At 38.7% G+C, this 12,345-nt stretch overlaps 1 protein-coding gene and 1 long non-coding RNA gene across 8 annotated transcripts in view; one reads left to right on the top strand and one right to left on the bottom strand.

Moving 5' to 3' along the window:
• LOC123498562 (RING finger protein 10-like) overlaps positions 1-980 on the top strand; it is an 18,087-nt gene extending 17,107 nt beyond the window's left edge. The window contains exon 14 of the mRNA XM_045245781.1: positions 100-980. Coding sequence (XP_045101716.1) covers positions 100-185 — 86 coding nt within the window. The 3' untranslated portion in view covers positions 186-980. The remainder of the gene's footprint in view (positions 1-99) is intronic.
• The window catches only part of LOC123498564, a 17,541-nt gene extending 5,196 nt beyond the window's left edge, over positions 1-12,345 (bottom strand). For 5 of the 7 annotated variants that reach the window (XR_006672723.1, XR_006672721.1, XR_006672718.1 and 2 more), the window contains exons 1-4: positions 11,628-11,642; positions 10,172-10,398; positions 1,181-1,313; positions 799-891 (exon numbers count right to left, since the gene is read on the bottom strand). This is a non-coding gene — a long non-coding RNA (uncharacterized LOC123498564). Of the gene's footprint in view, positions 1-798; positions 892-1,180; positions 1,314-10,171; positions 10,399-10,963; positions 10,978-11,627; positions 11,643-12,303 lie in introns of those variants that run through there. The other 2 variants (XR_006672719.1, XR_006672720.1) reach the window with 2 other exon arrangements.

Below are 12,345 nucleotides of genomic sequence, written 5' to 3'. Positions count from 1 at the left end.
GGGAAACATGAATTAATACTGCATTAACCATTGTTTTCATATTAATTCTAGAAGAGTGGTTACTATTGATCATTAAACTAAAAGTATTCATGATTACAGATGAAGTAAAGGATGGAGGTAAGAAGGGGAAAAACAAGAAGAAGCAGAAGAAAGTACTTCTGTTCTCATCTGGAGGTTTGAACTGACGAGTTCTATGGAATGATCTGGTTAAGGAGTATTTAACCAGTTTGAAGAGTTTTGAAGTTACTGCATAATACAACCACTTGTTTCTTTCCTTATACATAAATTATTAAAGCATTATTGATCATATGGTTATTATGCTCATGGTAATAACTGCAGTGTAGTTATGGTTATTTTGTTAGTTATTTTTCCTGGAAATGCCAATTAATATAATGATTCTAATGAAAGTTCTCTCTTAAGTTACTTACAAATCTATTTTATTTATGGAAATGCTGTTTAGTTACTATGTGTTGCTGCCATCAAATTTCCCTATGACTGCATTTCAGAATTGTAACATTGCTGAAGTATTGTTGAATGCAAAGTTCCTGGTGTTTTGGATTAAATGTGAAATTGATTAGTTTCTCTACTGCTTATCTACTGAAAGCAAAAGCAATGTTAAAGGTGTGCTACTGCATGGTTTTTAAAGTTTTCTTGCTGATGGCGTGGCATGGTTATGCACTTAATTGCAGAAATTGAAATAGTTTGCAGAAATTGAAATAGTGGATTAATTTAATTTCCAAAGCATTGATGTCAAATGTGGGCTTTTGTTTCTGTAGGTTACCAAGAAATAAATAATACCGTGGCATTCAGTAGACCAGCGTCATAATTTTGCTTTGAGTGGATGCTGATGATTCAATACTCCTCTATGCTGTCCCTTTGTTCCTTACAAACCTGAAACATTCAGGTAGCATGTTGAAAGAAAAGCTGGAACATGCAGTACCTGTTGCTTGTTTAGTCAAAATAAAAAATAAAAACCCAAATGAACTGAGTTTAATAAGCATTATGACTTTTCCTAAATCATATTCATGTGTAACCATGAAATTGACTCTAAAGCATTGGTTTAGGTACACCAAGTCAATTAGTCACTTGCAAATAATACTAACAAATTTTTTTAAGAAGTTAGTATGATAAATAATTCTACTGAATTAAAAAAAAAAGTGTACGAGAGACAGATGCCCACCTGGGAGGGAGTCTGCAGAACTTGGGTTGGTAGACCTTAAGTGGAGTCCTCGTGTGGGGGTGAATACACGAAGTTACTCTTGATCGGATAGCTGAAGATGGTGCTAGATAGGGGCGAGTTGTGCCACCTCTAACTGTTGGTGAAGGGTGGCATAAGGAAACAGCACTGGAAGGCAGACTGGTGGTAGGAACACATTTCAAGGAAAAAAAAAAAAAGCCCACTGAGGTGCTGATCTCTGAAGAGTCAAAAGCAGTGGTAAGAAACCTCCCTCTTCAGTTAGAATCATAGTAAGGTGGAAATATAGAACCAGGAAGGAAGTTAAAATAGTTTACCAGTAGAGAAAGGATAGACAATATTATTTAACTTCCACTAGAGGTGGACAGAATAGGGATAAGAGAAAGGTTTTGTACAGTGAAGCCATGTGATGAGGGAAGCATACAGTTACCAAGATCTGAAGAGCAGTTGGTATGAAAGTAGCTGTAGAAGATAGCAAGAGATGCAACACTGTAGCGATGTGGAAGACTAGACAGTCAGTCTAAGGAGAGGAATTAAGATAAAAAAAAAAAAACGGCTTCTGATTCCACCCTGTTTAAGAGTGGTACTAGTTCACAATCTTGCATATAATTTTCAATCTGTATAACACCCACCACCTCTCCTCTACTAAACCTCATTTACTTTTCCTCACCGAAACACAAGAAGCTGAAGCAAGTGACAATAGCCCGTTTTCTGTTCCCTTGTACTTTATCCTCATTTTTCATTCCAAAGCCAGATGTTGCGTCTATGTGCACAACTTGACTTGCTCGCCTGCCCACTCTCTTGAATTTTCTGAGTTTTGCACCATCTGGCCTTGACTCAAAAGTCACTTTCTACCTAAATTTATTTGTGCTGTCTACCTCTCCCCTGCGACTAAGAAATTCTTTGACTAATTTCCTTCCAAAGTGGAGAATATTGTCTCTATCTCTTGACAGAGATCTCCATCCTTAGAGATTTCAATGTTCACCACCAACTTCAGCTTTCCTCTCCCTTCACTGACCATCCTGGTGAACTAGCCTTCAACTTTGTTATCCCCCATGACCGAGAGCAACTGGTGCAACACCCTACTCGTTTTTCTGACTGTCTTTGAGATAATTCTTAACATTCTTGACCTTTTCCTTATTTCTAAGCCATCTGTTAATGTTGTTACCCTATCTTCTCTGCTGGGCTCCTCCGATCACAATCTCACTTCTGTATCTTGTCCTATTTCTCTAATCTCCGCAGGATCCCCCAAAACAGAGATGCCTCCAGTGTCTTGCTTCTACCAGTTTGGGGAACCTGAGGAGGTATGCTAATTTTCCCTGGAATGATTACTGTTCCCGTGTCAGAGACACCATCTCTGTGTGCTGAATGCATAACAGAGGTGATAGTATCCAGCATGGAGGCGTACATTCCTCACTTTTTCTCAACCTAAACATTCCAAACCTTGGTTTAATACAGCTTGTTTTTGCACTATACATGATAGAGAAGTTGCCCACTAAAGGTACTTGAGCCTTCACATCACCTGAATCTCATGTGCTTTATATTTCTGCCTGGAATTATGCCAAATCTGTTCTTCAACTTACCAAACACTCCTTCATAAATAGAAAATGTCAATCTTTCAAACTCCAACTTTCCTTGAGACTTGGTATCTGGCTAAACATGTTTCTGTCCGGAATCATGCCAAGTCCCTTGTTCTTCAACTTGCCAAACACTCCTTCATTAATAGAAAGTGTCAAAATCTTTTGAGATCCAACTTCCCTCCAGACTTCATCTGACCAAAAACATCTCCAATAACTTTATTTCTTCATCTTTCCCTCCTTTATTTCATCCTGATGGCACCACTGCCATCTCATCTGTCTCTAAAGCTGAACTGTTCTCTCATACCTTTGTTAACAACACCACCATGGATGAGTCTGGGCTTGTCCCTCCCTCTCCTCCTCCCTTTGCCTTCAATTAAAATTCTTCACAATGATGTTTTCCACGGCCTAGCTTTCTTAAACCCTAGGAAGGTTTATGAATCTAATGGGGTATCTCCTATTGTTCTCAAAAACTCTGCCTTTGTGCTTGCCTCTTTCCGGCCAAACTCTTCCAATTCTGTTTATTGACTTCTACCTTTCCTTTTTGCTGGAAGTTTGCCTACATTCAACCTGTTCCTAAAAAAGGGGTGATCATCCTAATCCCTTAAACTACCCCTCTATAGCTTTAATCTCTTGCTTGTCAAAAGTGTTTAAAACTATCCTCAATAGGAAGATTCTTTAATATGTCACTTCACAATCTTCTATCTGATTGCCAGTATGGTTTCTGTCAAGGCCACTCTACCGGTGATTTTTCTGGCTTTCCTTACCGAGTCTTGGTCATGCTCTGTTAGAAATTTCAGGTGAAACTTTTGCTGTTGCCTTATATGTATTAAAACTTGTGACAGAGTTTGCCACTAAGCTTTGATCTCAAAACTACCCTCCTATGATTTCTATCCTCTGCAACTTTATCTCAAGTTTCCTCTTTGACTATACTATTACTGTTCTGGTAGACAGCCATTGTTCTTAACCTACCTATTAAGTGGTATTCCTCAGATTTCTGTCCTGTCACCCACTCTCTTCCTATGGTCTTAACTAAACTTCTTGCCCTATCCACTGCTATTTTTTATACCATTCTACACTTCTGTGTCTTTTCAGAGACCACCAACTCTTCAGGAAGTCAACTGTTCTCGCAGGTACACCACAGAATGCCTGACTTCTTATCTCTAAGATTTCTGAATGGGGCAGAGAAAACTTAGTGTTTAGTAATGCTCAAAAACCCAATTCCTCCTCTACACAACCTTCCAGACAACTATCCCCTCTTCTTCAAAGACACCTAACCGTCCTCTTCTACAATGAATATCCTCAGTCTGTTCTTTACTTATATCTTAAGCTGGAAACGTAACATCTCATCTCTTACTAAACAGCTTCTATGAAGTAAGGCATTTTGAGGTGTATCTGCCAATTTTTCTCACTCCACCAACTGTTAACTCTGTACAAGGGCCTTATCCATCCTTGTATGGAGTACTCTTCACATGTTTGAAAGATTCTATTCGCACAGTTTAATTAAATAGGGCGGAATCCACAGCTTTTCATCTTATCAACTCTTCTTCCCTGACTGACTGTCTTCAACCTCTTTCTCACCACTGGAATGTTACATCTCTTCTCTTGCTATCTTCTACCACTATTTTCGTGCTAACTGCTCTTCCAATTTTGCTAACTGCATGCCTTCCCTCCTGTGACCTTGCTACGCAAGGCTTTCTCTTTGCTCTCACCCTAATTCTGTCCAACTCTCTAAAGCAAGAATTAATCAGTAATCTTAATCATTCATACCTTTGGTAACCTCTGGAACTCCCTGCCAACTTCCTATGACATGACTTCATTTAAGAGGGAGGTTTCAAGACATTTATTTTGTTTTATTGTTTAATTTTATTTAATCTTTTTTTTTTTACTCTTGGACCTGCAAGACAACTCAGAGGACTTTTTTTTCATGTTGCCCTTGGCCAGCTTTCCTCTCTTACATTAGATAAGTGATACATAGATGGAAAAGGCCCCTCCACACAGTTAACAGCTGAGGGAATGAGAAAAACTAGATTACTAAGAACAGCTAACTTCATGAAACTGTTTTAGTTATAGAAGAAATGTGTAGTTTTTATTTTAAGGTGTAAGTAAAAGACAAACTGATGATGTTCAGCATAGAAGAGGGGGACAACTTATTGTCAATGAAGAGGGAGGTACGTATTTGGCAAATTCATAGGAGGAACAGAGTTTTTCAGGCATTGAACAATATGGCAAATTCATAGGAGGAACAGAGTTTTTCAGGCATTGAACAATACTAAGTTTGCTCACCTCAATCATAAGTTCTAACATAACATATAACATAACATAAATAATAGGATAACAAAGGGCCACCAGGGCCCATCTAGGTTATCCTGTATCAGTCGCACAGCGACCTCGTCATCAGTACTTAAAGATACACTTACAAGTACACAATACATTATATACTAATTATAAATATTTGGCCCATTAACAGGGCTAAGTCCTGCAGCGAACTCCTCTACAATCTGTGATCCCCATACATGGGGATCATGTCTTGTTTAACTATAGTAAATTTCTTATAAAAACTATCATGCAGTGCTATACATAATTATAAATCTAATAAATATAAGTGCTTATCTAATCTGTTTTTAAACATTGTCAAACTAGTGCTATTTACAACCCTGTCTGGCAATGCATTCCAGAAGTCTACCATCCTATGACTAAAGAAATATTTTCTTATATCTAACCTGCAGCCTTGCTTTCTAATCTTCCTGCCATGAATTCTAGTCCTACTTCCCTCCTCTAAGGTAAAGAAAGATCTCACATCTATGTAGTTTGTATCTGAGAACATTTTAAATAACTCTATCATATCCCTCTTATACATCTCCTCTCAAATGAAAACATGTTTAATTCCTTTAATCTATCTCTATACTCCAGGCGCTTTAATGCTGGTATCATCCTAGTTGCTCTTCTCTGAACTGCTTCTAACATGTTGATATCCTGCCTATAATGGGGTGACCAGGCCTGTATGCAATACTCTAAATGGGGCCTAACATAGGAATTATATAAGCTACGCACCACTTCCTTACTTTTATAACTAACATTTCTATTTATAAAACCCAGGATCCTATTTGCCCTATTTCTTGCTTCTAAACATTGCTTTGAAAATTTCATAGTCCTGTCTATCACTACTCCTAAATCCTTTCCTCCTCTACTGCCTCTAGCCAACATCCCTCCATCTCATAGTTAAAGTTTGTGTTGTCTTTACCTAAATGCATAACCTGACACTTTTAGAATTAAACTCCATCTGCCACCTGTCTGCCCATGCTATCAGCCTGTCCAGGTCTCGTTGTATTCTGTAATTGTCCTTTTCACCCTGTACTGCACATGCTATCTTAGTATCATCTGCAAACTTTGATACTTTGCTACTAATTCCTATATCTAAATCGTTAATGTACACCAAGAAAAGAAGAGGTCCTAGCACTGATCCTTGGGGTACCCCACTAACCACTTCCTTCCACTCAGACATTGCCCCATTTAATACTACTCTCTGTTTCCTATCAGAAAGCCATTCACTAATCCAATCAACTAACCTACCCCTATCCCATGTAGTCTCAATTTGTACACTAGCCTCCTATGCGGTACCTTATCAAACGCCTTGCTAAAATCTAGATATATAACATCTATGCTATTTCCATCATCTAACTCCTTGGTAATATATTCTAAGATATCGAGCAAATTTGTAAGACAGGACCTCCCTGATCTAAAGCCATGTTGGGTATCTCTAATTAATCTATTCTCATTTAAATGCTCCCAAATACTACCCTTAATGATTTTCTCTAGTATCTTACATACTATACTAGTTAAACTGATCGGTCTATAATTATTCGCATCATCCTTCCTACCTTTTTTAAATATTGGTGTAACATTAGCTAACTTCCAGTCCTGAGGTATCTCAGCAAACCTAAGTGATCTTTCAAAGATTAACTTAAGTGCTTCAGAAATACTGTCTACACCCTCCCTAAGTACTCTGGCATGTAGCTCATCAGGACCACTAGCTTTCCTATCGTCTAGTTCAAGAATAAATTTCCTAATAATTCCCGGTTTTATATCAATATTTTCTAAAGCTCTTAAACTACTCGTCGCACTGTTTGTAACAGGATTTCCTATTCTTTCCCTAGTAAATACTGAAGAAAATTGTTCATTCAATAATTCTACTATGTCTTCATTTTGATCCACTACTACACCATCTTTTCTGAGTGGTCCAATCCTATCCTTATTTCTTTTATCACTGACCTTGTAATAACTATATAATTTTTTGGGATCTTTACTCCCAGCTCTAGCTAGTTTTATCTCTGCCTGCCTTTTACTTTTTTATAACCTTACTCAAATCATCCCTGACCTGTCTGTACCTAATCAAATCTACATCTTCCCACTTTTCTGCAACTCTCTATATGCCCTCTTCTTCTCTCTGATCTGTCTACCTATCTCGTGAGTCCACCATAATGGCTTCCTGTTTCTCTGCCTTATATCTTTGTAAGGGATACACTGCATCACTATACCCTTTACTACAACCTTAAAAATATCCCACATCTCCTGTGCAGTTTTATTTCCAAAACTATCTTCCCAGTTTACCTCTCCTAATAACTGACGTAACCTACCATAATTGCCTTTCTGATAGTTTGGGACTCTAGTCTTATTCACTATATTATCCCTACTGGAATTAATGATAAATCTAATTATATGATGGTCACTGTTTGCTAAAGTCTCTCCTACCTCAACTTCCTTTAAACAATGCTCAATATTTGTTAGTACTATGTCTAAAACCTTCCTCCCCCTAGTAGGTTTATCTACCATCTGCACTAAATAGTTATCCTGAAAACTTTCCATAAACTTATTTTCACTAGCATCTCCTACCATCCTCTCCCAGTTTACTGACTTAAGATTAAAATCCCTAAGATAATTGTCTGACTAGTACACCCCTATTTATCTCATCTACCATAAGGTTGTCTACATCTGCTGACTGGTTAGGTGGTCTATAAAAGCTCCTACTCTAATAACCTTACTTTTGTTTACTCTAACATCCAGCCATAAGGACTCTACTCTGTTATCTACCTTAATACCATTAACCTGACTGGAAATGAAGGATTTTTTACATAAATAACTACTCCTCCACCTATCCTACCAATTCTCTGGTGTAAATACATAATGTATCCATCTACTTCATATTCTTTCCTATTTTCCTAAACTTTTCCTCATTTACCCATGCCTCTGTGACACATACAACATCTAAGTCCTCCTCAACTATATAACTAGATAACTCGTCCTTCTTGTTCCTAAGACTCCTGGCATTTACATAAAAACATTTAAGTCCTGCTACCTTCCTAGATGCTGTCTCCTTATTTGGAATCCTAATCTTATTCTCTCCTATTTGCACCTGGAAATCTTTCCTAATCTTTTCACTATCTCTGTTTATCCTATCTAATTTATGTCTAACATCTTTCTTCTGGAATGCATTTGCTACCTCACCCCCTACACTCCATCCCAACTCCCCTCCAGACATCCACTCAGCACATCCACACCCTTCCTACTCAGATGCACACCATCCCTAGCATACAAATCCCTTCGCCCATAGAACCTATCCCATACATCCACAAAGCTGACACCCACATCCTTACACATCCCTTTTACCCGATCATTCACACCAATGGCTCTAGACAACCATTCCTGCTAACATACACACGAGGCAAGATTCCTGACACTACACACCTCCTACCACTCTCCCTTATCTTGCCTAACATTTCCCGAAATCTTGCCACTAACTCCTCCGACCCACCTGCTCTGACATCGTTCCCACCTACGTGCAAAACTACTACACCCTCCCTCTCCATCCCCCCAACTCTCTTCTGCACCTCCTCACTCACTGCCTTCACACCTGCACCAGGCATACACACATTCGTCCTCCTATCCCTGTCTTTCCCACAGAAAGTGCTATCTAAGTACCTAACCTGAGAGTCACCCACCACACACACCTGAGGTGTGCTAGGCACAACCCTCCTCCTCCTCTCCTCTACCCCTTTCTCTCCTTTCACTCACCACAACCACCTCATTCACTCCACTCTCACTCTCCCCCTCCCCCTCCAACAAACCGAACCTATTTTCACACTCAACAGGTTTAGTCCTATCCTCCCTAACTGCTTCTAGAGATAACAAAAGTCAGGTGTTCTATGGCTAGCCTATGAACTGTTTACTTACTAAAGGATTGGACATTACAAAAAAAGTGCAGGGTGGTATTACTGTAGGAGTGGGCATAGAGTTTAGTTTAGAAGATTAATGATGAATAATAGGAAGAGAGTAACAGGAAGGAATCCTGAGGAACACCACTTTTAACAGATTTAGGAGAACAGTGACTGTATTACAGCAGCAATAAAATGGTAAAAAAAAAAAAAAAAAAAAAAAAAAAAAAGGAAATGAGATGGTCAGAGAATGATAGAAACCATAAAAGAGTAGTTTGGAAATACAAGCTTTGTGCCAGACTATCAGAAGCTTTCAAAATGTCCAAGGCAACAACAAAAATTTCACTGAAACCTTAAAAAAAAGGATGGCCAAGACTTAGTAAGGAAAGGCTGATCACCAGTAGAGCAATAAGGTAGAAATTTATGAAATGATAGTTGTTCAAGAATTTCATGTTGAGGATTCTTCCACAGGTCATCTCAATTAGCAGAGGCAAAATGTCAACCACACCTCCATAAATTTAGTAACTTAGTAGTCGTTGCCAGATGGGGGAAAATTCTGATGATTCAAGAGCATGGCAAAAAAGCTGGTTAAGTAGTTGCACACAGACAATATACAATTTTGGACTGAGAATAAGGACATATGATGTAGGAGGAACAGAAACAGTTGTCTCACACTTGTGTTACAGTGAGGAAATGATTGGGTTTAGCAGAAGAGATAGAGATGGTGTTACAGATTGAAAAAAAAAATTATACAAAGTTAGATTAAAGTCCTAAAGGATAGACTACTGATTTCAGGTTTTCTGTAATATCAAAGATGACGTTCATCATAATAACAGCAGCAATAACTTTATTTATTTTTCGTGGTAAGATGTGACATATGACAATATTGTACCTTTCCCCATCTGAAAACCCTGCTTTCCCAATTTCTGCATACGAAAACCCATTTTTCCATTTTCCCCAACCGAAAACCCTGCTTTCCCACTAAATCCCTAAGTTTATTAGTGATTAAGAACCTTAAACGTTAGTAAATGGTCGGTTAGCTGTCGCTTCGCTCTATACACAATTTCGACGTCTGACAATTCCTTGCTTTGCTAAGGCATGGGCCCCTGTCTCTATAATGAACGCTGCCTGGTTCTCGCTTCCTGCTAGTTACTACCGCAAATCCTAACATCAAAGGTGGGTCTTACCGTGATGTTGTAGGGGTGAAGGAGGTCCGTGGCGTCCACATATGTAAAAAAACTGCTGAATATTCCACCAGGAGCGGATAATTACTTTATAGGACCTCACAAGCGGCAGGAGGACTCCTGCTACCGGCTCCTCGCCCTCCTTCTGTGTGGTTCGTTGCTCCGAGTCAGGTGACAGGTGGTTCGAGATTTTATGAGAATAACGAGTGTGTTGAGTTTTGCCTCTTATCCTGAATAAAGGAATAAAATAAAGAATAAATAAAAAAAAGCAAAGCAAATAAGTGAATATATAAAAAAAAAATTGGAGTCTCGTCTTCAAATCGACACGATGATTAGGTATTGAGCATTTCCATGGCAAACATTCCAAGGTTTTCTAGTGGCAAGTACAGCATACCATAATGATATCTGGCTATTACTATTACTACTATTATCATTATTATTATCATTGAAGCAAGGGTGTCAGGGGAAAAAATCATAAAACCGACAACCACTTAACTAGTTAACAACCAAACGGCACTTTCCGACATCACTTTACTGTATATTTAAGATGCCGTAAGGGGATGTCGTTAAGCTTACAATGAAACTTTTCACAATCAAGGAGTATCAAAATCATTTGGAGACACTCATCCACAGCAATTATTGAGAGAGAGAGAGAGAGAGAGAGAGAGAGAGAGAGAGAGAGAGAGAGAGTACTAATATGATAACGATGATGAATTACAACAACTCTGACAAAACAAAACAGATCAAGATAAAATGAAATAAAATATATCATAGAAAGTTAAGAAATTGCCTGACGCGTTGGATGGGAGATTGAGGAAAGGAAGGGGGGCGGGTGAGGGCGGAGGGGTCAATGCAACTGCCGCTACCAGTCTACAAGCCTCGGAATGACCACTCGTTAACAGCCACGGTATTACTTTAATTCACATGTACTAATTGTTTTTACTGAGCTCCTCTTAAGTTGTCCTCCTTGGAAAAGTTATCCTTCATTGCAGTTTATCTCCAGTTAATTCAGTTATTCTGCTCAAGATAGACAAGTTCTTGGCTAGCTTCTGTGTAGAGAGAGAGAGAGAGAGAGAGAGAGAGAGAGAGAGAGATAACGATGATGAACAACAACACCACCAACAACAAAAACAACAACGAGCCCAGAGTACCAATAGGATAAACAGAAAATCGTAGTAAAAAAAAAAAAATAAATAAATAAATAAAACAAAAAAAGTACACAAGACAAAGAAATTAATGTATCAAACACTTATGAACAAAAGCTAACAGTTAAGGCATATAGCAGCTACGTAAAATACCCAAACACAGTACAAAATTAACAACAATAGTAACAACAACAACAACAACAACAACAACAACAACAACAACAACAACAACAATAATAATAATAATAATAATAACAACAACAATTTACAGTACAACCTTTAAGAGAAACTAGCTCGAAAAATATGAAACTTACCCAAACAAATGCCAAACAATATGCACCAGCGACACAACGACTTAAATAAACAGAGTAGACGCGGCAGGCGAGTGAACATATTAAAAAGAAAATAAATAAAAATGGAAAAAAAAAAAAAAAAAAATGAGTCCCGTTGTGGTTAAGGATAAGACAGAAAGTAGCACTCTTGAATATTACTTGTAAGGACAGTAACATTGAGAGAAGCAGTAGCTGTATATAGTTTCTTCCGCCACATAGCGACCATTAAGCACTGAGCAGACGACCAGACCACCTGAAGCAGAGAGAGGCTTCATATGAAAGACTCCCGCCATAATGTTGCTGTTGTTATTGTGACGATGAAAACAAGCAACTATGTGAAGGGCGACGGCAACGAGAGAGAGAGAGAGAGAGAGAGAGAGAGAGAGAGAGAGAGAGAGAGAGAGAGAGAGAGAGAGAGAGCCAATCATTCAACAAATTAACCATATAAAGGCCGAAATAAGTAGGAGATAATACACACACACACACACACACACACACGGCCCGGTAGCTCAGTGGTTATAGCGCTGGCTTCACAAGCCAGAGGACCGGGGTTCGATTCCCTGGCCGGGTGGAGATATTTGGGTGTGTCTCCTTTCACGTGTAGCCCCTGTTCACCTAGCAGTGAGTAGGTACGGGATGTAAATCGAGGAGTTGTTACCTTGTTGTCCCGGTGTGTGGTGTGTGCCTGGTCTCAGGCCTA

Source organism: Portunus trituberculatus, chromosome 48, assembly GCF_017591435.1.
Source record: "Portunus trituberculatus isolate SZX2019 chromosome 48, ASM1759143v1, whole genome shotgun sequence".
Taxonomy (NCBI): domain Eukaryota; kingdom Metazoa; phylum Arthropoda; class Malacostraca; order Decapoda; family Portunidae; genus Portunus; species Portunus trituberculatus.
The sequence above is the reverse complement of the archived record's forward strand: the minus strand, read 5'-3'. Positions and strand labels throughout refer to the sequence as shown.